This window comes from Enhydra lutris, unplaced genomic scaffold (assembly GCF_002288905.1).
Source record: "Enhydra lutris kenyoni isolate GAN:26980312 unplaced genomic scaffold, ASM228890v2 scaffoldscaffold18, whole genome shotgun sequence".
Lineage (NCBI taxonomy): Eukaryota > Metazoa > Chordata > Mammalia > Carnivora > Mustelidae > Enhydra > Enhydra lutris.
This window is the reverse complement of record NW_019154102.1, coordinates 25280161-25306097: the sequence shown is the minus strand read 5'-3', so window position 1 is coordinate 25306097 and position 25937 is coordinate 25280161. Positions and strand designations below refer to the sequence as shown.

General features: G+C 35.8%; 1 protein-coding gene across 4 annotated transcripts in view; it reads left to right on the top strand.

The window, feature by feature from the left end:
* The window catches only part of LOC111148078 (GC-rich sequence DNA-binding factor 2), a 45019-nt gene extending 19803 nt beyond the window's left edge, over positions 1 to 25216 (top strand). For all 4 annotated transcript variants that reach the window (XM_022504470.1, XM_022504471.1, XM_022504469.1 and 1 more), the window contains 12 exons: positions 298 to 484; positions 2237 to 2360; positions 3311 to 3392; positions 4093 to 4205; positions 5362 to 5561; positions 7380 to 7530; positions 12770 to 12891; positions 17002 to 17078; positions 19471 to 19537; positions 21539 to 21685; positions 23632 to 23756; positions 24560 to 25216. In XM_022504470.1, coding sequence (XP_022360178.1) covers positions 298 to 484; positions 2237 to 2360; positions 3311 to 3392; positions 4093 to 4205; positions 5362 to 5561; positions 7380 to 7530; positions 12770 to 12891; positions 17002 to 17078; positions 19471 to 19537; positions 21539 to 21685; positions 23632 to 23756; positions 24560 to 24677 — 1513 coding nt within the window. In that variant the 3' untranslated portion in view covers positions 24678 to 25216. The remainder of the gene's footprint in view (positions 1 to 297; positions 485 to 2236; positions 2361 to 3310; positions 3393 to 4092; positions 4206 to 5361; positions 5562 to 7379; positions 7531 to 12769; positions 12892 to 17001; positions 17079 to 19470; positions 19538 to 21538; positions 21686 to 23631; positions 23757 to 24559) is intronic.
* Positions 25217 to 25937: the final 721 nt, after the last annotated feature.

The window sequence follows — 25937 nt, the reverse complement described above, 5'->3', positions numbered from 1 at the left end:
AGTTCTGATCAGTCAACACTTAACAGCTTTCACCGTAAAATTAACCTCTGATTAGCTTGAGCACCTAAAAACCTATAAGTGTCCTTTCATACCTTTTCCTTTGAGACCTCTTTCATTGTGCCCTTCTCCTTTGCACAGAAAGTCTCATAGACCCAGGTTTATATGATTGTCAGTTTCCTTGGTGGTCTCTGTAAGGTAGCTTTGAAAAAATTTCATTAGACTGCTGTTTACTGTAGTAGAAATAAAAGTTGGAAAAACAGTTTTTAGTTTTCATTTTTCTTTATTTTGTTTACTTAGATTAACATTGCTACAGGATACTCACCGCTCACACCTGAGGGAATATGAAAAATATATACAAGATGTCGAGAGCTCAAAGAGTACCATCCAGAACCTAGAGAATTCATCAAATCAAGCTCTAAATTTTAAATTCTATAAAAGCATGAAAATTTATGTGGAAAATTTAATTGACTGTCTTAATGAAAAGGTAATGTGGTTATAAATACAGTATTTCCTTTTTTATATAGAAATCCCCTCGCCACAAGATTTTTTATTTAAAAGTAAATCCTACAATTAAATTCTTTCCTCTAGGGTTTTCCTATACATTTTTTACATACTGCAACATTAAGTACCCCCTTAATGTTGGACAGTTAAGTTTTTTGCAGTTATTTTGGTATTATAAAGTTTTGTATATAAATTTTTGTGTTAAAATTCCATCTGTTTAAGAAAAATTTCTAGAAGGGAAATTATTAAGGCAGTATCTAAATATCCTTAAGGCTTATTGTTTAGTTATTCACCAAAAGGATTGTACCAGTTTTATTTCTAGTTTATTTCATTTAAAAAATGGTTGTTTTTACATATTTTTTTCTCATTCTTTTCCTTTTTTAAAAATTTAAATATAATTGATTAACATATAGTGTGTTATTAGTTTCAAAGGAAGAGTTCAGTGATTCATCAGTCTTATACCCAGTGCTCATTACATCACGTGTCTTCCTTAATGTCCATCACCCAGTTACACCATCCCCAACCCCAACCCCCTGCAGCAGCTCTCAGTTTGTTTCCTATGGTCGAGTCTCTCGTGTTTTGTCTTCCTCTCTAATTTCATCTTACCTATTTATTTTGATCTGAAACAACCCTTTGTTTTATTAACACTTGTAATCTTTTCTTTTTGCAAATTATTTGTTGTGCCCTGTTGTCTTTTTAGTTCGTAGTGGGGATTTTTCTTTTTCTTTTTCTTTTTTCCTTGTATGGTGAAAATTTCTTACTGCTTAGAATTTTTAGATGTTTTATCCTACTTGATGTAGAAAACAGTTTGTCTTTTGATTTCATTTGCAGTGGTTTTTGTTTTTTTTGACATCCTAATGTTTTGAAATTTTTGCATTAATCAGATCTGTGAATCATTCTTTCCCTTTATAATTTCTGTTTTTATTCTGTACATACTAAGTTCTTAAATTAGGGTCTTGGGTTGACTTTTTTTCTTTTTAAGTTGATGAATCACTTTAAAAAATACTTTCTACTTTCTTCATTGCTTTTTATTTACATTTAAAATGTTACCAAACAATTGGATTTTTTTCTCCTGTTGTTTCAAATTTACTTTTTACTGTCCCTTAGTAGTTACTTTTTGAAGTATTTATTGCAGTACCACTTTCTTCATTGATCCTTGAAGAATGACACTGTTAAAATCTCTTGGCCTACACATTGATGTACCCGTGGCTATGAGCTATTATGGAACATCATTGGATGGGGGGGAATTGTTGCCTAAGAAATATAAGAAACACTGATTTTAAATAATCACTTATTTCTGCTTAATAGCTTCTTTATCTGTCTTGTTAGGTCTCCTCCATTCTCCATTTTTTCAAATTAATCAGTTTCATCAGTGTTCCTCCTCAGCTGATGAAAAATAGCTGTATTCCTCATTTTCTCCTGCTCCTCATATCTCAAATAAAGAATCCTGTTTCTTATCTATCCATTCTTAACCATGTTCCTGACTCTAGCCCATTTGCTTTCATTATTTATGATATTTATAGCTGTTTCAGTACTATAAGTTGATTTTCTGGTTTTACCAATATTAAAAGCATTGGCAGCCACATCTGTATCTCACAATATTTTTTTAATTAAAATGTGGTAGTATTGAAAATGTTCCTTTATATAAGAATGGGGCATAAACACATGCTTATGTATTACTTTTTATAATTCATTATTGATGACCTACAAAATGTTACTTATATGTGTATTTCAGATTGTCAGCATCCAAGAAATAGAATCATCCATGCATGCACTCCTTTTAAAACAAGCCATGACCTTTATGAAACGCAGGCAAGATGAATTAAAACATGAATCAACGTATTTACAGCAGTTATCACGTTAGTGTTTTTCATGTTCAATATAATTTATTATTCATTAAGCTGAATTATCAGCTAAAGAATAAAATATTTTTATTCCTGTACAAAAATATGCTTTTTTGTGTATCTTCCCACTAACCTTTCACCTACCCTTTCCTAAAAACCTCAAAATATTTAGAGCCAGGGCTTCAAAATGTCCTAAATTAAGTCTAAGACAAAAATTATAACTTCTAATCACTTAGTATTTGAAATAAGACATATGGTCCGATAATGACTGTTTTGAGAGGAGTTGATGTAAACCTATAAGCCTGTAGGCTTACAGAAATCTGACTTATTAAAGATTTCATGGTCCTTCCACAGATTAGTTGTGGAGGTTAAAGATGTTTTGGTGGGTTTCGGTGATTATCTGTGAGATCTCAAATAAGATTTGGATGCTACCTTTTAGTTCTCATGCTGGTTTCAGAGATGGCTTCTTTGGATTAAAGTGCAGTCCAGGGAATAGTGAAAGAGATGAGATCATAACCAAATAGCTGATGAAAGCAAAGTGACTCTCAAACACATGACCTGTAGTTGGTTATAAATTATGGTACATTCTAAAGTAGAAAATAATATGAATAATGTATTGGTAATACAAATAATTGTAGCAATTTAGGGATAGAAAAAAACTGGTGAAAACTACTGAAAAAGAATGTGAGAGAGAGAAACTTGGTAGAATTTCGTCAGTATTCTCAAGTGCTGAACTATATTCACCAGCCAAGGTATCAGGCTAGCAAGCTCAATGCCTATTAATATTGTGATAGGGAGTTAACATTGAAATTTCATTGTATGATGAAATACACAATTTAAACATATTAAGTGTATTTATATATATCTGTATGTATAGACACCCAAGATACAACTTTCGTTTAATAGTTTCTCACTATATTTCTTTTAAGAATTTACAGTATGAAATCAATTTTATTCATTAACAGGCAGAACTGAGACATCAACAAATGAAAGCTTGGCTGTAGATGAAAAAACTCAATGGATTTTAGAAGAGATTGAATCTCGAAGGTAACTATATAACCTGAAGACTTAAAGCATCATTGAGCAATTATTTTTCACTACTTAAATATAGTTAACCCATATGGTATAATTAACCATAACTGAATGTTACCTTGTGAGAATGATATAAAACCAAAATTGAGTTAAACGGTCCTCACCCCCCAGGATTTAAAGACACACTGGTGTTTTAGGTCAGTCAAAAGGAAAAGGTAAGATGACTTATATTGGCCCAGGAATTTCTCATAACTACAGCCAGTCATTATTATATTGTTACTCCCTCTTTAAAGTCTGGGTAGCCCAGGACGCCTGGGTGGCTCAGTTGGTTAAGCAGCTGCCTTTGGCTCAGGTCATGATCCCAGCATCCTGAGATCGAGTCCCACGTCGGGCTCCTTGCTCATCAGGGAGCCTGCTTCTCCCTCTGCCTCTGCCTGCCATTCTGTCTGCCTGTGCTTGCTCTCTCTCCCTCTCTCTCTCTAACAAATAAAATCTTTAAAAATAAATAAATAAATAAAGTCTGGGTAGCTCATGGGAATGTCCTATAAGAAAAAGAGGGAGAACCTCCAATTCAGATTAATCAAGCTGAAATGCCAAAAATATTAGCATAAAATTGTGTGATGTATATTCTGGGCATTTCTTTTTGTTTTAAAGCATTTCTTTTTAGCAGGAACTGTTTGTTTTTAATTTGTTTTTGGTTTATTGCAAAACATAGATCACGAAGAAGACAAGCAAGGGCACTTTCTGGGAATTGTGATCATCAGGAAGGGACATCTAGTGATGATGAACTGTCTTCAGCAGACATGAATGACTTCCAAAAAACCCAAGGTCAGTTACCAAGTTTCTAATATGTCTTAATTTGAAATATTAAAATGGTAGGAAATGCTTTACTGTGCTTCCACTTAAATACATAAGGGCAATATATATATAAAATTGTTGGGAAATTTCAGGAAAAAAGAATACATTTTTTTCCTCTTTTTTAGACTTTTCTTGGGGTACCTGGCTGGCTCAGTAGCACATGACTCTTGATCTTAGGGTTGTGAGTTTGAGCCCCTACTTTGGGATTAGCATTTATTTAAAAAAAAAAAAAAGACTTTTTCTACCTCTGAAAAAATGGGATAAATGGAGGAACGTTGTGAGTGTTCTGCATCTTTATAGTTTTTTCCCTTAGTCTTCCTCATCTTTTACAAAGGAACCATGGACATTTTGGTTTCGTTTTTTTACGACATACTTTCTATATCGTCATTTTTTTTTTTAATATTGTATTTATTTATTTGACAGAGAGACACAGCGAGAGAGGGAACACAAGCAGGGGGAGTGAGAGAGGGAGAAGCAGGCTCCCCACCAAGCCGGGAGCCTGATGCGGGGCTCGATCCCAGAATCCTGGGATCATGACCTGAGCCGAAGGCAGACGCTTAACGACTGAGCCACCCAGGTGCCCCTCTATATCGTCATTTTTAATTGGAAAGTTAAATTTAGGGGCTCCTGGCTGGCTCATTCACTAAAGCATGCAACTCTTGTTCTCAGGATTGTGAGTTCGAGCCCCACATTTTGGGTAGAGGTTACTTAAAAATTGTAGTGATATGAGAAGGTAAAATATTGTGTATTTGTAAGAATTTGGGCCTTAGAGTTAAATAGGTTTGAAGAAGGACTGTATTCTGTGTGATCTTAGGCAGATCCATTGACCTCCCTGAATCTCATGTTGCTTGTTTGCTTGTTTTTTGTCTGTAAATAGGGTAGTAATACCTGCTTTGTAGAGAAGATAGTTATGATGCTAACGTAACAGGGATTCTATAAGTGGTGGAGTTCCTTAGTGTCGATATGGCTATTAAAGCGTTTTTCTTAATAAAAACTAATTTATGTTAATATCAAAGGAAAGTTTTCAGCTCAGTTGATCATATACATCGTTGTACGTGACTGTTTATAGGAAACAAAGTTCACAAACTTAAAATGTATTATATACAGAGACTCATTTTGTTTACAGATGACATTTCACAGGATCATAAGAAGATTTTTGAAGATGTACATGATGATTTTTGTAATATCCAGCATATTTTGTTGAAATTTCAACAATGGCGAGAAAAGTATCCTGATTCTTATTATGAAGCATTCATTAGTTTGTGTATACCGAAGCTTTTAAATCCCTTAATCCGAGTTCAGCTGATTGATTGGAATCCTCTTAAGGTATTTAAGCTTAACATATAAAGGAAATAATTCTGTTGTGTTCATTATTTAAATGCCCTTGTTATCAGGTTAGCTTTAAAATACATAGAGTTGGAATTGATAATTAGTGCTTTGGGGTAATAGTTTGCATTCATCTTTTTTATTTTTGGTTCCCCCTTTATTTTTAAGGCCGAATAGCACTAAACATCTGCAAAGGAAACTTTTTTGTTTTTTGTTTTTTAGCTTCTTCTATGATAAGTTTAATATCTTTTTAAATGACTTAAAAATGTAAAGGTAGTGTTAGCTTTTGGCCTGAGGAATTTGACATACGTACCAAGAATTCTGAAGTTAGAGATGATATATTGGTAATAATTTGGTTTGGAAAGCTGCATTGAGGAGGGGGAGTGGAAATGAGGATTGGAAGAATAAAGAAGATTTAAACAGGAGACAAAATTTTTTTGTAAAAATGAATAAGGAGAAATCACAGTTCAGGAGCTAGAGACTACATAGAGATTCAGATCCTAAATTAAGAGATAGGAACTTATCTTGGTAAATAATGGGAGGAGTAGCATTATGAGAGTAATGTTTCAGGAAGCCCTAGCGGCAGGCTAACTTGGAGAGAAGGGAAATAAGAGGTGGATATAATACTGAAAGGCTACTGCTCTACACCAAGTCCAAGGTAGTAAATTCCTCACACAGAATGGTAGTGACAAAGGAGAGAGAAGGGTTTATTATACAGAGAGAGAAAGAGACACTGAGAGTCATAACCATGGAGAAGAAACTGATGGTTACCAGAGGGGAGGGGGACAAGGGAGTGGGTGAAATAGTCATGAGGATTAAGCAGTGCACTTGTCCTGATGAGCACTGGGTGATGTATGGAGGTGTTGAATCACTATATTGTATACCTGAAACTAATACAACTCTATGTTAACTATATTGGAATTACAATGAAAGAATTAGTAAAATACTGAGAATAACTCTGACACATCATCACATCAAAAAGTTGCCCCAGTGTTTTGATTCTGTATTATTAGAGCAGTGGTAGTTCCATTAATAGGAATGGGGATTTTCCAGAGGGAAAAAGATTTTGAAGGAAGTTTTACTGATAGTTTTATTAATAGTGGAACATCCATGTGAATATATCTAGTAAGGAAACAAATGAGAAAATGAAGGAATAGAGAACCAAAGATAAAGATTGAACAAATTAAAGGAGACAGAGCCATGTCCTTTTATCTTTCTCTGTCCTAGTCTTGCATGCCTGTTGCTGTGTTAGGTTCAGGTCCATGCAATCTTCATAGTACAGGAGCTAAGCTTATCCCTAAGAAAATAAGTAGTTGGTTGAACAGCAGCATAGGTGTTAACCGCTCAGCTGATCTGTTCATGCATTCAACAAATAATAATTTGCCATCTGCCACTTGCCTATTAAGCTAAACCACCTGTAAAAAACACATTTGTGCCTATGAGAATTGAGGGAGCCAGAAATGAATTTTGCATGAAGTAAATGAATTTTTATAAACAAATTCCAGGTTATTTTAAGTACTATTCTTACAAATGTATATTTTGTTCCCAAAAGTAAAGTGTGGCAGGTTCTGAACACTGGGCATTTTCGGAGAATTTGTCATACAAACAATGGATAGAATATAGTTTCTTGTCATACGTTCAGACATCAATCTTAGTCATGTCATCCTGCCTAGTCTTGGTGTGCTAAATACAGGGGCTTAAAATGTGGAATTATTCTTTTTTGATTCTCAGAAAGGTTCCAGTGATTACTCAAAAATATAACTATTTTAAAGTAATGTTTAAGAATGTATTGATAATTTTGATAATTTTATTTATAAGTGTGATGCCATAGGTTTAAAACAGATGCCGTGGTTCACATCTATAGAAGAATTTATGGCTAGCAGTATGGAAGATTCAAAGAAGGAGGATAGTTCTGATAAGAAGATCTTGTCTGCTGTCATCAACAAAACAATTATTCCTCGACTTACAGGTACTACTGCTTTGTAATCTTGGTAAAATTAAATTATTCTCTGGCAGAGTCTAAGATCATTAATTTCTGTTATATTCACAGATTTTTTTTTTTTTAGAAGTTTTTGAACACAGGGAAATGTAAAATGCAGTAGAAATCAATAGATGTCATAATTGAAGGTAATTAAGGAGCGCTTCTTTGCACAAGTGATTGGCTACCAGACTGCTAGTATTCTTCAGCCTTTAGCCTTTAGCATTTATGACATTAGTGTTACTTTTATAACATCTGAGTCATTTATTAGTGTTATACTTTCACTCCTACTACAGTAGGATTTCTTCCTTTCCCTTGACTTCACCCCATTTCTTATTATTTCTTTCTTTAAAAAACCTTACTACATCTCCCTCACATCTGCACTTAGCATTGATGCTTATTTGCTTCAGTCTGAAGACTTGTTTCATCTGAAATTGTACTTGATAAGGAACTGTTTCACCATGTCCCTGAGAACAGATTCGGATAGCAAAGGCTGCAGACTTCTTAAAAAGTGAAACAACTACTTTTGTATTGCTTCTTAGCCAATTTGGCTAACTTTAAAGATTTTCCTCCGTGTATCGTGCAGTACAGTCATGGTTGTATTAGAAAGTTACTACTTTTACCTAGCTCTGTTAATGGTAGCACAGACTATGTATGCCTCATATAAGTACTCTTTTAAAAACTCCAAATACAGGGGTGCCTGGGTGGTTCAGTGGGTTAAGCCTCTGCCTTCGGCTCAGGTCATGATCCCAGGGTCCTGGGATCGAGCCCCGCATCGGGCTCTCTGCTCAGCAGGGAGCCTGCCTCCTCCTCTCTCTCTGCCTGCCTCTCTGCCTGCTTGTGATCTTTGTCTGTCAAATAAATAAAATCTTTAAAAAAAAAAAAAAAACCTCCAAATACATCACTTAAAATTAAACAGTCCCTCAAATAAGTAAAATTATGAGAAATTAATATTATATATTTATTCTTGAGCTCTGTCCTGGATCCTCTTGTACTCTTCATGAGCCCCATGGGTAATCTCATGCACTCCTTTAGTGACATCTGTATCTGTGCTGTTCCGTGTGGTAACCAGTAACTAAATGTGATTATTAAAATTTTCAACTAGGTAAAATTAAAATTTACTTACTCGGTTACATTAATGACATTTTAAATACTTAATAATTATATATATGTAGCTCATAGCTATCTATATTACAGATATAACATTTTTTTTCATCATTCAGAAAGTTGCTTCAGATAGCGCTGCTCTATGCAATTTTAAATCCAAAAGAACTGGAGGAAGTCCAGATCTCTCTTATCAAAGTACCTTCGAAGTATATCTACTTGGATGTCCAGCAGTCACTTGCAGTGCACATGTGAAGTCATACTTACCATCTTTGCTGCAGATGTACTCCTCTTGTGTTCCTTGTCGAGAAAACAGCATCTCCATCTACCCATGTATTCAAACCAGAATTTTCAAGTTATTCACCCTTTCCTTTTTCTTGCTTCCTTATATAAGCAATAGCCACATCTGGTTTGGGTCCCCCCAGCCATTTTCTAATCTATTTTCTGTACTACAGCCAGTGTAATTTGTGAGTCTAAAATGTGAGTCTGGTTCTGTCATAACTCACTTAAAACACTTTCATCATTCTTAACTCCCCCTTGGGATGAAGCCTCAACTCTTTAACATGGCTTTCTTGGCCTTTCAGAATCACATCTCTGCTTAGTAATTCTCTAGCCCCATCTCTTGCTAAGCTCTATTCCTTCTTTTCCTCATCCTTTCCTCTACTACATTTTAGCTATATTCTTCCTAGGCCTTTGTATCTTCTATGTTCTATCCATTTGGCAAACCTCCCAGCCCCACCTCTTCCTCCTAGCTAATTCCTCTTCATCTTTCAGGACTCAGTATAGACATCACTTTTAGGAACTGGTTTACACATACCTCTCTGGGTTCCTGTAGCATTCTGAACTCGTACTTACGGTAACACCAACACATTGAATTATAATTGTTTTTATAAATGTATTTGCCATTAGACAAAGTTGTTCAAAGGCAGCTACCTACCTAATCTTATTCATTGCTGTGCCTTTTGTATTGAACACTAGGCACATAGTAGGCTCTCAGTATTAGTTGACCAAATTTTTCTAAGGTTATTAGAAACCTAAACTTCTAGGGGCTCCTGGGTGGCTCAGTCAGTTAAGCATCTGCCTTCAGCTCACGTCATGATCCTGGGTTCCTGGGATCAAGCTGTACATCGAGCTCCCTGCTGAGCAGGGAGCCTGCTTCTCCCTCCTTCTGTAGCTCCCACTGCTTGTGTTCTCATGCACTCTCTCTGTCAAATAATTGAATAAAATATTTTTTAAAAAGAAGTCTAGATGCTTGAGAAGTCACTGTTTTATTTTTGTCTTTTTTTTTCTTTTTACCTATTTCATTTTTTCTATTATTTAACTTATATTTTACAAGGGTCTGCCTGGTATCAGGCACTGTTATTGACTCAGCACATACATTAGTGAACAAAATAATAATCCCTTTCCTCCTGGAGCTTACATTCTGCAAAAAAGACAGATAACAAATAAAATCTAGAAAATGTTAGTTATGAGGGCTGAGATGAAAAAGTAAGAGAAAGGGATACAAATTATCAAAGAGGAGTGCAATTTAAAAAAGATTGACCAAAGACGGCCTTCCTAAGAAGTTCACAATTGAGTAGATTATGAAAGGAAGAAGTGGGCCCTAAGAATATCTGGGGAAACAGAATCCACGACAGTGGGAACAGCAAATGCAAAGGACCTGAGGTAGGAGCCAGCCTGATTTCCTTGAAAAATAGCACATAGGTCATTGTGGCTATAGTGGTGTGAGGATGGGCAGAGAACAAAGAGGTTAACAAGATGACAAGAGCTGGGGCACTTGGGTGGCTCAGTCGGTTAAGCCTCTGACTCTTGGTTTCAGCTCAGGACATAATCTCAGGGTCGTGGGATCGAGGCCTACTTCGGGCTCCACACTCATTATGGAGTCTGCTTGAGATTTTATCTATTTCTCTCCAAAATAAAGATCTTTTTTTAAAAAATGACATGGGGGGAGGCGCCTGGGTGGCTCAGTGGGTTAAGCCTCTGCCTTCGGCTCGGGTCGTGATCTCAGGGTCCTGGGATTGAGCCCCGCTTCGGGCTCTCTGCTTGGCGGGGGGCCTGCTTCCCTCTCTTTCTCTGCCTGCCTCTCTGCCTACTTGTGATCTCTGTCTGTCAAATAAATAAATAAAATCTTTAAAAAAAAAAAATGACATGGGCTACATTATATGGATTCTTATCATCATTTGTAAGGACTTCACTTTTTTTTTTTTCCTAAAGATTTTATTTATTTATTTGGCAGAGAGAGATATCACAAGTAGGCAGAGAGGCAGGCAGAGGGAGGAGGAAGCAGGCTCCCTGCCGAGCAGAGAGCCTGATGCGGGGCTCGATCCCAGGACCCTGGGATCACAACCCGAGCCGAAGGCAGAGGCTTTAACCCACTGAGCCACCCAGGCGCCCCAGGACTTCACTTTTTATTGTATGTGAAAGAGTGAGAAGTAATTGGTCTGCCTAACATTTTAACAGAATCACTGTGGTTATTGTGTTGAGAATGAACTGTAGGCAGACCATTTAGAAAGCCTTTGCAGTAATCCAAGCAACAGATGATACTGGCTTAGGCTAGCGTGTTAAATGTGGAGGTTCTGAAAAGTGGTTGAATTCTGCATACATTTCGAAGATAGCACTAACAGAATTTTCTAATGGATTGGTTATATGGAGCAATGGAGGAATTCAAGAGTGACTGCATGGGTTTGGGCCCAAGCATTTGGAAGGACAGAGTTGCCATTTCCTGAAGTGGAAGAGACTGAGGAGCATGTTTAGAGTGAGGAGGTCTTATCAGGAGCTTAGTTTGACAAATGTTCAGTTTGCAGTGCCTGTCATCCCAGTAGAGATGTCAACTAGGTTGTTGAATACATGAGTCTAAAGGAGAGGGCCAAGTAGCAGACATAAATTTGTAATTTATCAGCACATCAATGACAGAGCCACAAAACTGACTTTAAATACTAAGGGTATAAATGTTGATAGGAAAGAGAAGGTAAGTGACCTGAGTCCTGAGGTACTCCAGCATTTATTAATCAAAGAGATGACAGGAAGCCAGCAAAGGAGACCACAGAGATAGATGGGAAATCAGGAATGCTATCCTGGATGCCAAGAAAAGAAATGTTTATAAGGGGAGTGGTGAACTGTTCCAGTTGTTGCTGATAAATCAGATGGGGACTAGAATCAACCATTAGGTTTTACAAGGTGAAGGTCATCTCCAATGGTAGCAATAGTTTAGGTAGAATGGTTGGAGATAAGGCCTAATTGAAGTGAATTCAGGGGTTAATAGGAGGAAAGAAATTAGACAGTTTTGACAGTTTTTTGAATTTTGTTGTAAAGTGAAGGAAAGAAGGCAATATTAGAAGGGAAAGAAGGGTCAAAGGAGGGATTATTTTTAGTATAAGTGAATAATTGTTTGTAGGCTGATGGGAAAGATCCAGTAGAAGTGATGGCAAGACGAAGTTAAGAGGGCAGAATTCTAGGAACAGTATCTTCCAGCAATCCAAAGGCATTGAGAAGAAAATGTTGGCCTTCATGAGGAGCTTGGGAGCTTCAACCATAAGAATGGAAGACAAATTAAGAGTATGTGAGCATGGATGTAGGTAGGTGTGTAGATTCTGCAGTAGTTTATGGAATTTTTCTTCTGCTTTCTCATCAGTTGAGGAAGTCTCAACATGAGGGTGAGAGCAAGGGAAGAGAAAAGAAAAGGTAAACAGTTGTCTGGAAGAGTCAAGTCCATTAACTGAGAGAGCAAGGAGGAAAAAAAGGACAGGAAATGATCATCTGGATAAGAGAGAGGAGGAATGGGCCAGAGAAACATGATTGCTAGGCATCATGAAGGGCTCACTGGAGTTTCACAGTGATAAGTTTAAAGTATATTTTTTTCCAGCCATGATATAGCGACGTGGTTGGAGCCCCAGACTCGGTGACAAGTAGTTTTAATTTAACTAGGTCTGTGGTTGAGTTAAACAAGTTTAACAGAGCCCAAAAGGACAAGGAAATTGAGGATGTATGCAAATACATAATGGTAATGATTGGCATGGATTTTAAATTGCATATGATGGGAGTCTTAGCTAAAGGCCTCAGCTGTTTATACGTGAAAAGCAAAGCAATCTAGTAAATAAATTGTACACTACTGAAACTTTTGTTTCAGACTTTGTAGAATTCATTTGGGATCCCTTGTCGACCTCACAGACAACAAGTTTAATAACACACTGCAGAGTGATTCTTGAAGAACTTTCCACTTGTGCAAATGAAGTTAGTAAAGGCAAACAGGTAATAATTTCTAGAGTTAATAAACGTCTTTATTTATAGATTAATGTAATTTTGTTCTAAATCTTTGTTTACAGAAGATGCAAATGAAGTAATTACCAAATAACAATTTGGGGAGAAATAGATTTACTTTTCTTCTTTTTGATAATAAGATGAAAGAATATACCTTCATATTTATGAACACTTTAACAGGGATGACAGTCATTATTAATTATAGGATACACATACACGTAATAAGACCCAGATTATTATATTATTAGTTTATTCCTCTCTGTTCAGTGGTCTGATTTTTGTTCCCATGGTCCAGCCAGCCATTTTTCAGGTTTGTGATTATACTTTGCACCTGCAGAGATGAACAGGCATAAATGCATTAGTGCAAATTTGTTCCTTCTAAGAGGGAAAAATAATTATTTACTTTTTTTTTCAGCAATAATCTGGTATTATGGCTTCACTTTAATAATAATTTTAAAATTAGGTAAACATTCATTATATTAACTAGTTACTTGTAATTGGCCAAAGTTAAGAGCAGTTATCTCTTTAAGAATTCCAAAAGTTCAGTGAATATGGAGCACCTGGCTGGCTCAGTCAGTAGAGCTTGTGTGTCTTGATCTTGAAGCCTGAGTTCAAGCCCTATATTTTGGGTGTAGATCATACTTAAAATTTAAAAACAAACAAACAAAAAAAAACCTTAAAAAAAAAAAAGTTTAGTAGGATAGATTTTCATCTTATCATTATTTAGAATTGAGTTTTGTTCAACATAAGACCTAAGGAGAGATCTTTTAGAGGCTTTGGTGAGAATGTGTTAAATCTTATTTTATTGTGGTACTCCTTTTTGTCATTCTGTTTTTTGATGAGAATGTCACATATTCATACAGGTAAATCAAATATATGTTGAGCTTTAAGGAAATTGAGAGAGATGGACAGTCTGGAGAGCGTCCAGAGTAGAATAAGCAAAGTGGTTGAGAAGCAAGGAGGCATGTCCCATTCATATTCTGAACACCATTAAATTTTAGCACTGGGAATTATTATGAAGGAGGAAAGCTGTAAGAAGAGGGAGAAGAGGGAAACCAGCATGATTCTGTCTTCAAGCAACATGTGATCTTAAAGGAAATAAGATGTGCATAAATTGTTATTTAAGGGGCGCCTGGGTGACTCAGTTCGTTAAGCTCCAACCCTTATTCTCTGTTCAGGTCTCGGTCATGAGTTCAAGCCCCACGTTGGGCGTGAAGTCTACGTTAAAAATGAAAAAATAATGTTATTTAAAATAGGAAGTGAGAAGTGGGGGAAGACAAGGAACAATTATTTAATTCCTGCTATGTACTTCGAAACTCTCTTGGACCTTGTTCCTGTGTCATCTTAGTTCTAACTGCTCTATTAAAAAATGGGTGATAGCTTCATTTTACAGTTGAAGATACAGTCTCAGAAATTGGTTCATAGTAATACCTTGAATTAGAACTAGGATTTGAACCTAAATCTTATTTTAAAGCCTAAGCTCGTGTCACTGACCACATTGCCTCTCCTCCCCTCCCCCAACCTGTGCAGCCCAGATAAAATACTGTGAAATGTTTAAGGTGGCATTTGAGCCCAATGGAAAGTAAAGGATTTGAACATATAGCAACTGTGATGGGGGTGAGAGCATCTTCACCTTGCTCCAATAGGATAAAGACATACAACTTGAAAATCATTTCAGAAATAAGAGCTATTTAACTTAGAAAAAGATACACATGAAGATTCTTTATTTGAAGAAGGAGTGGGTTTATTCTGTGTTGTTACAGAGCATTGAATCAGGATCTGTAGATAAGAGCCACAAGGAAGTAGATATGGAGTCTTATATCTGCTCTCTGTATGGGACTATGTAAGTGTAACCTAAATATAAATAGTGCTTTACTATTTATTAAACACTTTCACATTGTCTCATTTGATCTTCACAACCTTGTAGAATGTGTTGACTTTAACTCCATTTTACAGATGAAGAAGCTGGGGCCCAGAGGGCCATGTCCCTTATAAAAGGTCACTTGGGTCTTAAGCGGTAGACCTGGCACTTTGTAATTTATAATAACTAAAATCTTTCAAAAGTGTTACAGATCCACTCATGAAGTTCTTATACCAGCAATTTTTATTCTGGAAGTGCTCCCACAATGAATGTGGAAAATGGGTTCTTTGTGTAATTAGTAAGAGACTGGACTGCATCAGGATTTTTCAGCTTCAACAGTCTTGGCATTTGGAGCAAGATAATTCTGTGGAAAGTTGTCCTGTGCTCTGTAGTGTGCTTTGCAGCTTCCCTGGCCTCTAACCACTAGATGCCAGTAGTGCTCTCTACTCTCCACAACCAGAAATCTCTCCAGACACTGTAAAACACTCCCTGAGTGTGGCATAGTCACTCGTACATAAGAATCTCTGAACTATAGTGTTCCTGGCTACTGAGACAGTTTGCCTTGCCAGTGAGATCACTCTGTTTTTTCAGTGTTGTGTAAGAAATTGAAGAGAATGAAAAAGATTCTAGAATAATGGACTCAAACAGCATAGTTCTTGTTTTCAAAGTAAGCAGCAAATGATTCTATAAGCTAATGTCTGGTTGAGAGTAGTTTTGAATCTTGATAAGATTCTAAAATAGATTATTACAGAGGTAGATTATGAACACCTAAAAAAAAAAAAGTAGTAATTACTATAATCTGTCACTGATAGGGTTCCTAAATGCAGGTGATTGCTTACTGAAGCAAAGTGTCCCATATTATCTCAGTTACTTTCACTGATGAGTAAAGTACTGTGCAGGTAGAGTAGGTATTTATGTTATAATTGTTCCTGTGGATTAAATGGGGAAAGAAGCTTAGCAATGTACAGTTAGGTACAAGAAACTGGTAAGAGTATGGCTATAGAATACAGGACCAAGAGGAACGTGGCTACCTTTGGGGGAAGTCTTAGTATTAGGTATCTTCTCAATATTTGCCCTGTTCAATATTGAACTGGATGAAGTTGTAAAATGCCTGCTAATAAAATTTGTCAATGGCACAAAGCTAGGAATTCTGCGTAGACTTAGAGATAGTAGAATAGTATTCAAAGGGATTTCAAATACTGAGAAAATGGACTAACTCTCAAAGTATACAGTGTGAAAGGAATATATATTATGTCCTACCCCTGTATTCAGACATTCAACTGCATAAATGAAAGAAATGGACTTGAAGCACTGTAAAAACTACTAGCTAAAGCTTTCAGAGTCTTTTCAAAGCTAGTTTAAAGAATGTATATGGAGTGTGTTTGTATGTGTGTCTGTGGTCATTAAAACTTTACTGTTTGGAGAACTTTTTCCCCCTACGAAATAATGTATTTGAATACTCGAAAAAGTTAATGAGCTCAGAGTTTAAAAATATATGAGTTTGTTTTAAACAAATTTTTGGAAATAATGTCAAATTACAGAAAATTCTCATGAGTAAAAATAGCATACTCATAGGCCCTTTACCCAGATTCACCTGTCATTAATATTTTGCTCTATTATGCTTTATTATCTGCTGTTCCATTGTATATATATACAGTTTGTTTCTCCTGAACACTTTGTGAGTAAATTGCTTATTTGTTAAGAATAAAAAGTCTGGGGGAAAAAAAAAAAATATGTTTGTTACATAATCATGGGACACTTACCATTTTCAGTAAACTTCATATACTTAATCTACCATCCATATCCCACTTCCAACATTTAACTCAATAATGTCCTTTATAGCATTTCTTTTTAGAGAACTGTTTTTAAGAAACACAAATTTAAACAATATGGAAGTATTTGTCAAGGCTGGCATTCGAAATGATGTATTTTAAATGGAAAAGAACTTTTATACAGTATTGTGTGTAATATAGCTCCTAAACTGGAAACACCTGAATATCCCATCATTAGTATTCATGTGACAGAATATGCCCTACAACAATGAAAATGCACTAGCTACAGCTGTATGCACCAACATGGGTGAATAAAGTTTTCTTGTTACCTCATTGATAGTGATTTTAACACCTGATTCTGTGTTACAGTATAGTACAAATTTGTACTATACTTTTAAAATTACTACTTTTGGTAAGTAGACTTCTACCTATGGCTATCACTGATACTTTTAAGTTTTTGTATAATAGGACTTACTTAAATCCGTTGTTGTGAGAATGAAGAAAGCAATAGAAGATGATGTTTTTATTCCTCTGTATCCAAAGAGGTAAGAGCTTTTGATTTTTCGATTATATGAAATAGCTAATCATGTAACACAAATTTAAGAATGTAGTGCAAAAGAAACTAAATTAAGTGTTCTCTAGGGGCGCCTGGGTGTCTAAGTGGGTTAAAGCCTCTGCCTTCGGCTCAGGTCATGATCCCAGGGTCCTGGGATCGAGCCCCGCATCGAGCTCTCTGCTCAGCAGGGAATCTGCCTCCCTTCCTCTCTCTCTGCCTGCCTCTCTGCCTACCTGTGATCTCTGTCAAATAAAATCTTAAAAAAAAAAATTAAGTGTTCTCTCAAATATACATACACCTAATAAGGAGCAAATTGGGATTTCAGCAAAATAATTCAATTTTTCATGCCATGTATGATACCTGACACACTTGGACTTAGGTGTTTTTTGGTTATTTTTATGTTAAGAACATGGCAGATGGCATCGCAGAGTGGTTAAATCCAGATTCTGGAGCCCAGATTTACTCTTACTAGATATTTGACTTTGGGCTTGTGTGCATCAGTGTCTTTGTATGTAAAGTGAGGTATTAATGCCTACTTCACAAGACACTGTGAAGATGAAACACATGCTCAGAACAGTGCCGGCACGGAAAGCTAGAAGTTCTACTCTGTGAATTATGGATTTACTTTAGGAAACAAGTAGGGGTTTTTTTTGTTTTCCTTGCCTGAGGAGATATTTTTACTAGATGAAAAATGTTGCTGTGGCTGTTGCCAAAAAAAATTACTGCCTGTGCTCTCTTCTAGGATTCTTAGGTTTTCAGGTCTCACATTTAGGTCTTTAATCCATTCTGAGTTTGTTTTTTTTGTATGGCAGAAGAAGGTGGTCCAGTTTTCCAGCACCATTTGTTGAAGAAACTATCTTTTCCCCTTTGAATATTCTTGCCTTTTTTTATTGTAGAATCAATTGACTATATAAGTATGGGTTTATTTCTGGGTCTTTATTCCGTTTCATTAATCTATGGGTCTATTTTTGTGCCAGTACCATACTGTTCTGACTACAGCTTTGTAGTGTATCTTGAGATCTGGAATTGTGACACCTCCAGTTTTGTTCTTTCTCATGATTGGTTTGACTGTTTCGAATTTTCTGTTGTTCCATACAAATTTTAGTATTATTCTAGTTCTGTGAAAAATGCAGTTGGTATTTTGATAGGGATTGCCTTAAATCTTTAGATTACTTTGGGTAGGGTGGACATTTTAACGGCATTTGATCTGCCAATCCACGAGAATGGAATTAAATTTCCTTGTGTTTTATGTTGTCTTTAGTTTCTTTCATCTATGTTTTATAGTTTGCAGAGTACAGGTCTTTCACCTCATTGGTTAAGTTTATTTCTAGGTATTATATTCTTCTCAGTACAGTTATAAATGCAATTGTTTTCTTAATTTCTTTTTGCTACTTCATTATTAGTGTATAGAAATGCAACAAATTTCTGTATATTAATTTTGTATCTTGTGACTACTGAATTCACTTATTAGTTCTAGTAGTTTTGGTGGAATCTTCAGGGTTCTATATACAGTATCATGAAGGAAGTAGTATCTGAAGCATATTTATACATTTGCTAAAAAGACATCAGTTTATAGTACTGGATCATGAACTAAAGCGAGCGTTCACAGGATGGAAGAGCTTCTGTGGAGAGAAAAGAAAGGAACTTCTGAGCTTTCTGGCTAATTTAATTGTGAAGAGATACCTGCATGTAAAAATTATGCCCTGTTAAAGTTTGTGGTATAATGTTTAAATAAGAAATCTATTCATATGGTTCAGAAGTATGAGTAGTAGGAGTATGTATATTTTAATTTATATTTAAAACGGAGTCTTACTCCCTCCCCTCCTGCCCTCCATCCAGTTTTTGCCCTTCCTCTTCCATACACATAATAATCACTTTTAGTAATTTTTTTACCTTTCCATAATTTCGTCATGTAATTAGAATTAAATACTTATATATGCTGTAATCTTATTCCCACCCCATCATTCTATAGCAGAGAAGGTACATTTGTAACCATTGTCTTGTACCTTATTTTGACTTCGTATATCTTTGAGATCACATCATCACAAGAGTAGTTTCCTCATGTTTTAAGCTGCATAATTTGCCTTCATATAATGTAATGTAACTGGTGGGCATGGGAGTGAAAAACCATTACCAACAGTGCTGTGAATAATTTTATAGACCCGCCAACCAGTACATGTGCAAGTATACCTCCAGAAGGCATTCTCAGAAATGGGGTTGTTGGATCAAAGTGTACATGTAATTGTAATTTTGATATCAGAGCACTCTACTTACATTCTGTTAATGTGTTAAAGTTTAATTTGGTTAAAAAAAGAGTTTTTTAAACCCTGGTTCTGTAAGATTAACAGTTTGCATTTTGTTCTTTCTTGGTTTCAAATTAGCACTGTAGAAAACAAAACATCACCACATTCAAAGTTCCAAGAAAGGCAATTCTGGTCAGGTATAAAGGTAAGCAGAAAAACTACAAAAATAAAATTTTTCTCATTTACTAGTATGTGGTAGAGATTATCAAACTTCTGTAAAGGACCAGATAGTAAATATTTTCTGCTTTGAATGTCCGTTGAACTATTCAGCTCTCTGCCTTGTAGTATAAAAGCAGTTATAAACAATATGTAAACAAATAAACATGGTTGTTTCAGTAAAACATTACTTACGGACACTAAAATGTCAATGTCTTAAGTTTCACATGTTACAAAATACGTTTTTTTTTCCCCCCAATCATTTCAAAATAATAGGTCATTCGTAGTTTACCGGCTCTGCAAAACCAGGCAGCAAGCTAGATTTAATCCACAGTCCATAGTTGGCCGACTCCTAGTCTAAAAGGTGAAGTCATTACTAAGTCAGTGGTAAGAGGGAGAGATGGTAAAAAGTTGGGTTCAGAAGATACTTAGGATGGAGCACTGAAAAGACTTGATGACTAAATTATAATTACATGTGAAGACCAGGGTGCTAGCCAAGTTTCTGATTTTGGCAGCTTGGTAACTTGGAGGGAATACAGGAAGAACAGGCTTGAAGGAAAGATAAAGGTCTGTTTCAGATGGTGACTTGAAATCTATGGGGGGAAATATAGGAATAGATAGAAGTCTGGATTGCAGGAGGCAGATCTGAGTTGGAGATTGAGAAGTCAGCCACATGGAGGCAGTATTAGGAGGAATGGCATGAAGCATGAGAAGAAGGCTAACAACACAACCTTGGGAAACGGACATGAGGCAGGCAGAGAAAGTGAAGTCTTCAAATAAGCGTTGGAATTTATTGTGAAACTTAGAGTGGTCAAAAGAGGATGGCATCATGAAAACTAAGCAAAGAATTTTTTTTTTTAAAGATTTTATTTATTTGACAGACAGAGATCACAAGTAGGCAGAAAGGCAGGCAGAGAGAGAGAGAGAAAGGAGGAAGCAGGCTCCCCGTGGAGCAGAGAGCCCGATGTGGGGCTCGATCCCAGAACCCTGGGATCATGACCTGAGCCGAAGGCAGAGGCTTTAACCCACTGAGCCAGCCAGGTGCCCCGTAAGCAAAGAATTTTTAAGAGTGAAGACAAAGTATTAAATACCACCCAAGAGACTTGGGAGAAAGACTGAAAATGTTTACTGGATTTGACAATTAGAGGGTCTTGGGTGACCTCAGCAAACTTAGTTTTTAATAGGGTGAATCCATATTTGTTAGGTGGTTGAATCAGGGAAAACACTTTCCAGAAAGAGGGAACAACGTCAGTAAGGACACAAAGTGTAGAAAGATTGCATGTTAGAGTAATAAATATAATACTGGAAAGAAAATGGAAATCAGGGCGCCTGGGTGGCTCAGTGGGTTAAGCCGCTGCCTTCGGCTCAGGTCATGATCTCGGGGTCCTGGGATCGAGTCCCGCATCGGGCTCTCTGCTCAGCAGGGAGCCTGCTTCCCTCTCTCTCTCTCTCTCTGCCTGCCTCTCTGTCTACTTGTGATCTCTCTCTGTCAAATAAATAAATAAAATCTTTAAAAAAAAAAAAAAAATGGAAATCATAAAATTCACAATGATATGGATTTAGAGGAAGGAAAGGCAACTAATGTTAGTTTTATTAGAATATCATGTTTTTTAATCTTATGTATCGGAGCAATGACAGTTTCTCAGAATAACACATTAGTAACAGTGACACTGACTTTAACAGCAGTCCTTTATGAATCTTTGGGTCCTGCGGTCTTGCACCCGATGACCCCAGACTCTGGGAGTGTGAATCGAGGAGGAAGATTATTGATCTGGAAAGGGTCCAGTGAAGATTGAGATGATGTTGGGTGATAGTCCTAAGAAATATGATGAGCAAATAGATGGAGGTTGTAAAGAACTGGTATTTGTTCAGAAATGTTTTCTAGTGATTGTAAAAATGATAGACCAATGTTTTATGTTTGTTGGAAACTACTACCTTTTTCCTTTAGGGGAAACAGCTGCACAGTCACTTAATCTTTATTTTATTTTAGCTCTTCCGCAACATTCTTCTTTGGAATGGACTCCTCCCAGATGACACCTTGCAAGAACTAGGACTAGGGAAGCTGCTAAATCGTTACCTTATTATAGCTCTTCTTAATGCCATACCTGGGCCAGATGTTGTTAAAAAGTGCAACCAGGTCAGTGTAATTTTATTTTTTAAAATTCAATTAATACAGTCTGTATTGTGGGGCACCTGGCTATCTTAGGGGGTAGAGCATGTGACTCGATCTCAAGGTCATGACATTGGGGTGTAGAGATTACTTAAAAAGTTTAAAACCTATTTCGTAACAGAATAATTAAAATTGTTGTGGTACTCATAATAATTTAATAGACTAGAAACCCAAAAGCAACCAACCTCTCAGTATTTAAGGATTTGTATACTAGTTTGAATTATCTCCAGCAGGGAAAAGAAAAATTACTTAATAAATGGTGCTGGGCCAGTTGGTTAACTCTTTACAAAAAGAATGTTAAATCCTCAACTTTAACTAAATACCAGTATAAATTTCAGATAAAGTATAAAAAAGAAACTGTAAAATACTGTACTAAGAGGATAAATGTATCTTTTTGAACTTAAAAGAGAAGAAATGGTGAAAAAATTTAATGAAAGTATAAAACTTCAGTGAATTTAAAAACATTTAAAAGATAGCAAGATTATTTGATCATTGTTAAAACTGAAGGAGTTTCATTGGGGTGACCAATTATTCCTTCTCCTTTTCTATAATTAAAAGTTCAAAGGAAAACTGAGAAAAGTTATAATCCATAGAAGGATTAACATCCACCTGTTTAAAAAAGCTCTTTAAAGTTAGTAAACAATTCAGAGCAGATATTCCAGTTAAAAATAGTCAAAAGATATGCAACAGGAAATTCACCAAAAACAGAATATGTAAAAATAATTTCTAAACTCATGGAAAAGATCAACAGTACTAATAAGAGAAATGCAAAATAACATAGTAAGGATATTATTTTTATCAGTTATGCTGGCCAGGGGTTTTGTTTGTTTGTTTTTTGCTGTTATTTCCTAGTTCTTGTCATAAACATGAGGAAACAATTGCACATTATTTCTGGGGCACCTAGAATGGGTGATGCCAGGGTTCTGACAGTCTTCACTGGTGGAATGAGGGCTAGAACTCGATAGAGTTGGCACAATGGGTACAAACCTTTAAAGTTCATACCCCTTGACTTAGGATAAATTCCTTAAAGTAAAATTGTTGAGTTAGAAATCAGAGATGCACATGTAAATTTGTGAGAAAATGCAATGGAGTAAATTTGAGATCTAAGTGGCTTTATTTAAGGATCTGTGACTCAGGCAGCATTCCATCTAGCAAGTAGAGAGATCCTCTGAGGAGTTGTACAAAATGAAAGGGTTTCATAAGAAAGAAGGTGAGACAAGAGAACTGTTAGCAAAAGAAAAGGATTATTTCAGGCTGGGACAGGGTCTTACTGGGGAAAGGAAAATGGCATGGTTTTTATTATACAGACCTCACTATAGTGCCTATGCAGAAGTATGTTTAAAAGTGATATTCCTGGGATGAGTTGAAACTGCAGTTCAGGTCTTGGGTTTGCTATTGTAAGGAGCAAATGACCCTATTCGGGGCTTGTTTCTTTATCGGAGTTTAAGTACAAAGAATATTGTAGCATTATTTATAATAGAGAGTTGGAAACAACTCTCTATCCAAAAACATTGTCTATTCATCAGATAAGTCAGTTTTAAGAATATAGAAAAACGTTTCTAAATTTAAAAACAACATAAGAAATTAGACAGCAGTTCTTAACCCATCATGATTTTTTGGGCTATTGTTTTTATATCACACAGTTCTAAACTGCATTATCTCCCAAAAATTGAATTCATCGTCCATGCTATAAATTTCAGGTTCAGTTTAGTCCTCTTTGACCATGAGTCTACTACCAGAAATAGAAAAATGGCAGGACATTCTCATCCTTTTAAGATGTGTAAACTTTGACAAAGAAAAATTCTCGAAATTTATTCTGCCATAACCATAAAAGGCTAAATGAGATGGACTGATGTTAGCAAAAAGCCTTAGATAACTGTTACTAAAAACTGACCATGTGTTTTAATTAACAGATAGCAGCATATTTACCAGAAAAATGGTTCCAAAATTCTGCCATGAGAACGTCTATTCCCCAGCTAGAAAACTTCATCCAGTTTTTGTTGCGGTCTGCACATAAATTATCTAGAAGTGAATTCAGGTAATTTGCATATTTCTATCTCCATAAGCATAGTTCAAGGATTCTATTTTACACTCAGCAATTTTTAGAAAAATTTGTACTTATTACTCTATTTTTAAAAGTCTATGGAGACTACCACTATAGAATTAGTATTTTCATGCACAACCTTTGGAATCACTATTTTATACTCACACCTCATGCCTAATAGTTCATATTTTTAAATGTAAATCTCTTCTAAAATAAGCAGTTCCAGAAAACTACCATAGGAGAATTTAGGAAACTATAAATCAGAAGCCTCTTACTAATCGTGTTTTTCATTTTCCTGGCCATTTTAAAATCTCAACTATTGTTTAAGTACAGGTCTGCAGCCTGCCTTTACCCAGCAATAGCGAGAATCTCTTCTGGATGTTTCATTAACAGCACTAAGTGTCCAGGGGCGCCATTAACGCCACTAGGTGTACAGTGGTGTTCTGGTAAACCACTTCTCCAAAAGTTTAAACATTTTTTAAATAAAAAACACAGATTTGTAGCATCCGTAGGTAAATATTCCCACGGAGGCTCCCCCCATCATAGTCCTTACAAGCTGATAGCCCCACACCCACCGTAACTTTAAATCTACCATGAGCTTTCTGATGGTAGATTTAACTGCTTTTTAATCATTCACATTAAAATTTGCCAGCATACATCCCCTAATAACTACAGCTGAATGCTGTATGGAGAAGGTAACGTCTGAATATTTTATGCTATTTTAGATACTGGGTTAAAATTTTTGTTTCAGATTAACAACTAATGATTCACTATGCTCTCAAACCTTTTTTTTTCAGGGATGAAGTCAAAGAAATAATTCCTATTCTAGTGAAAATAAAAGCTTTGAATCAAGCAGAATCCTTCATAGAAGAGTATAACCTAGACGATCTGAAATCAGTAATTAAAGAAGTTTGAACAAACTATGGGAAAGTACTAACATGAGATTTTAATATAATCATACTTGCCTCCTTTGCTTGGGGGCCAGGTGGAGCAGGACTCCATCCTTCAATCCTCCCCTTACCTTTTGGTATCATGAAAGGCTGCCCCCCCTGTGGTGGTTGCAGGAATTAAGCACACAGGAGCATTAAGAGTTTAACATAGTCCCTTTGATTCTTCTCACTTTTCCAGTTGAAGAGAGAAATTGAAGAAACCTTGCTGTCTGGGCTTTGGCGAGTCTTGAACTGCACCATAAAAACATCTGTTAGTTTTCTTCACTTTAACTATCTCTGTTTACAAATAAATTAAAATGTAAAACTTAATTGGAATGAAGTATTTGCTAAGTATTAACTGAGTAAAGGCATTTTAAGGTTTATTGATAACTACTGTAACAGAGGCCAGTGAAACCGCCCTCCCCCCCCCCACCCACAGGATAGGTATTACCTTTTTTTCTTACTCCATGCAGATTTAGTACCTATAAAAAATCTTATTTTAATTATTCATTTTGGCTATTAGAGATAAAGTACTTTTTTTTTCTTTTTGGCTATTTGTAATTTTTTTTTTTAATAACCCATTCATCTTAGGGATTTGTCAGAACCTTTTATATTTTAAAGATACTGTTTTCCCTGTCCTATGTTATAGTTTCCTCATTGCCATTTTTATTTTAATTTTGTGTATGATGTTTTTAGTGTGCTAAGGTCATCATAGTTGTTAGGTACTTGACTACTCTTTTGTTACTGTTTTTTCATTGGTGATAGGCTTAGATAGGAAACAGTTATTTTAAATACTCAGAACAGGTTATAAACTTCCTAATAAAATATTGGTGTAATTGAAAAGAAATTGAAAAAATTACTAGTAAATTCTCATTTTGAGAAATCTTTTCTTAAATCTATTTGTTAAATAACTCAAGAGCAACCCTGAATATGTATTTTATAAATTATTGCCCCAAAGATAATCAGGAAATCTTTGATTATATAGGATTTGAGCATGTGGCTTCTGCCATTATCACCTCTAGTTTTGAAGTTGGTGTATATTTTAACAGATTGATGTGTTATTTCTACTGCAGTGAAGACTTGTGATTCACTAGTAGGAATAGTTTAAATTTTCTTTTAGTTACACAAATTATATAGGAATGGAATCTCTTCTAGAAATTCAAACTATTAGAGGCATTTAGCATTCCTGCACAATTATTGTCCCAGAGGTGACTGTTGTTTTCATTTTAATGTTACCCTCTCAGAC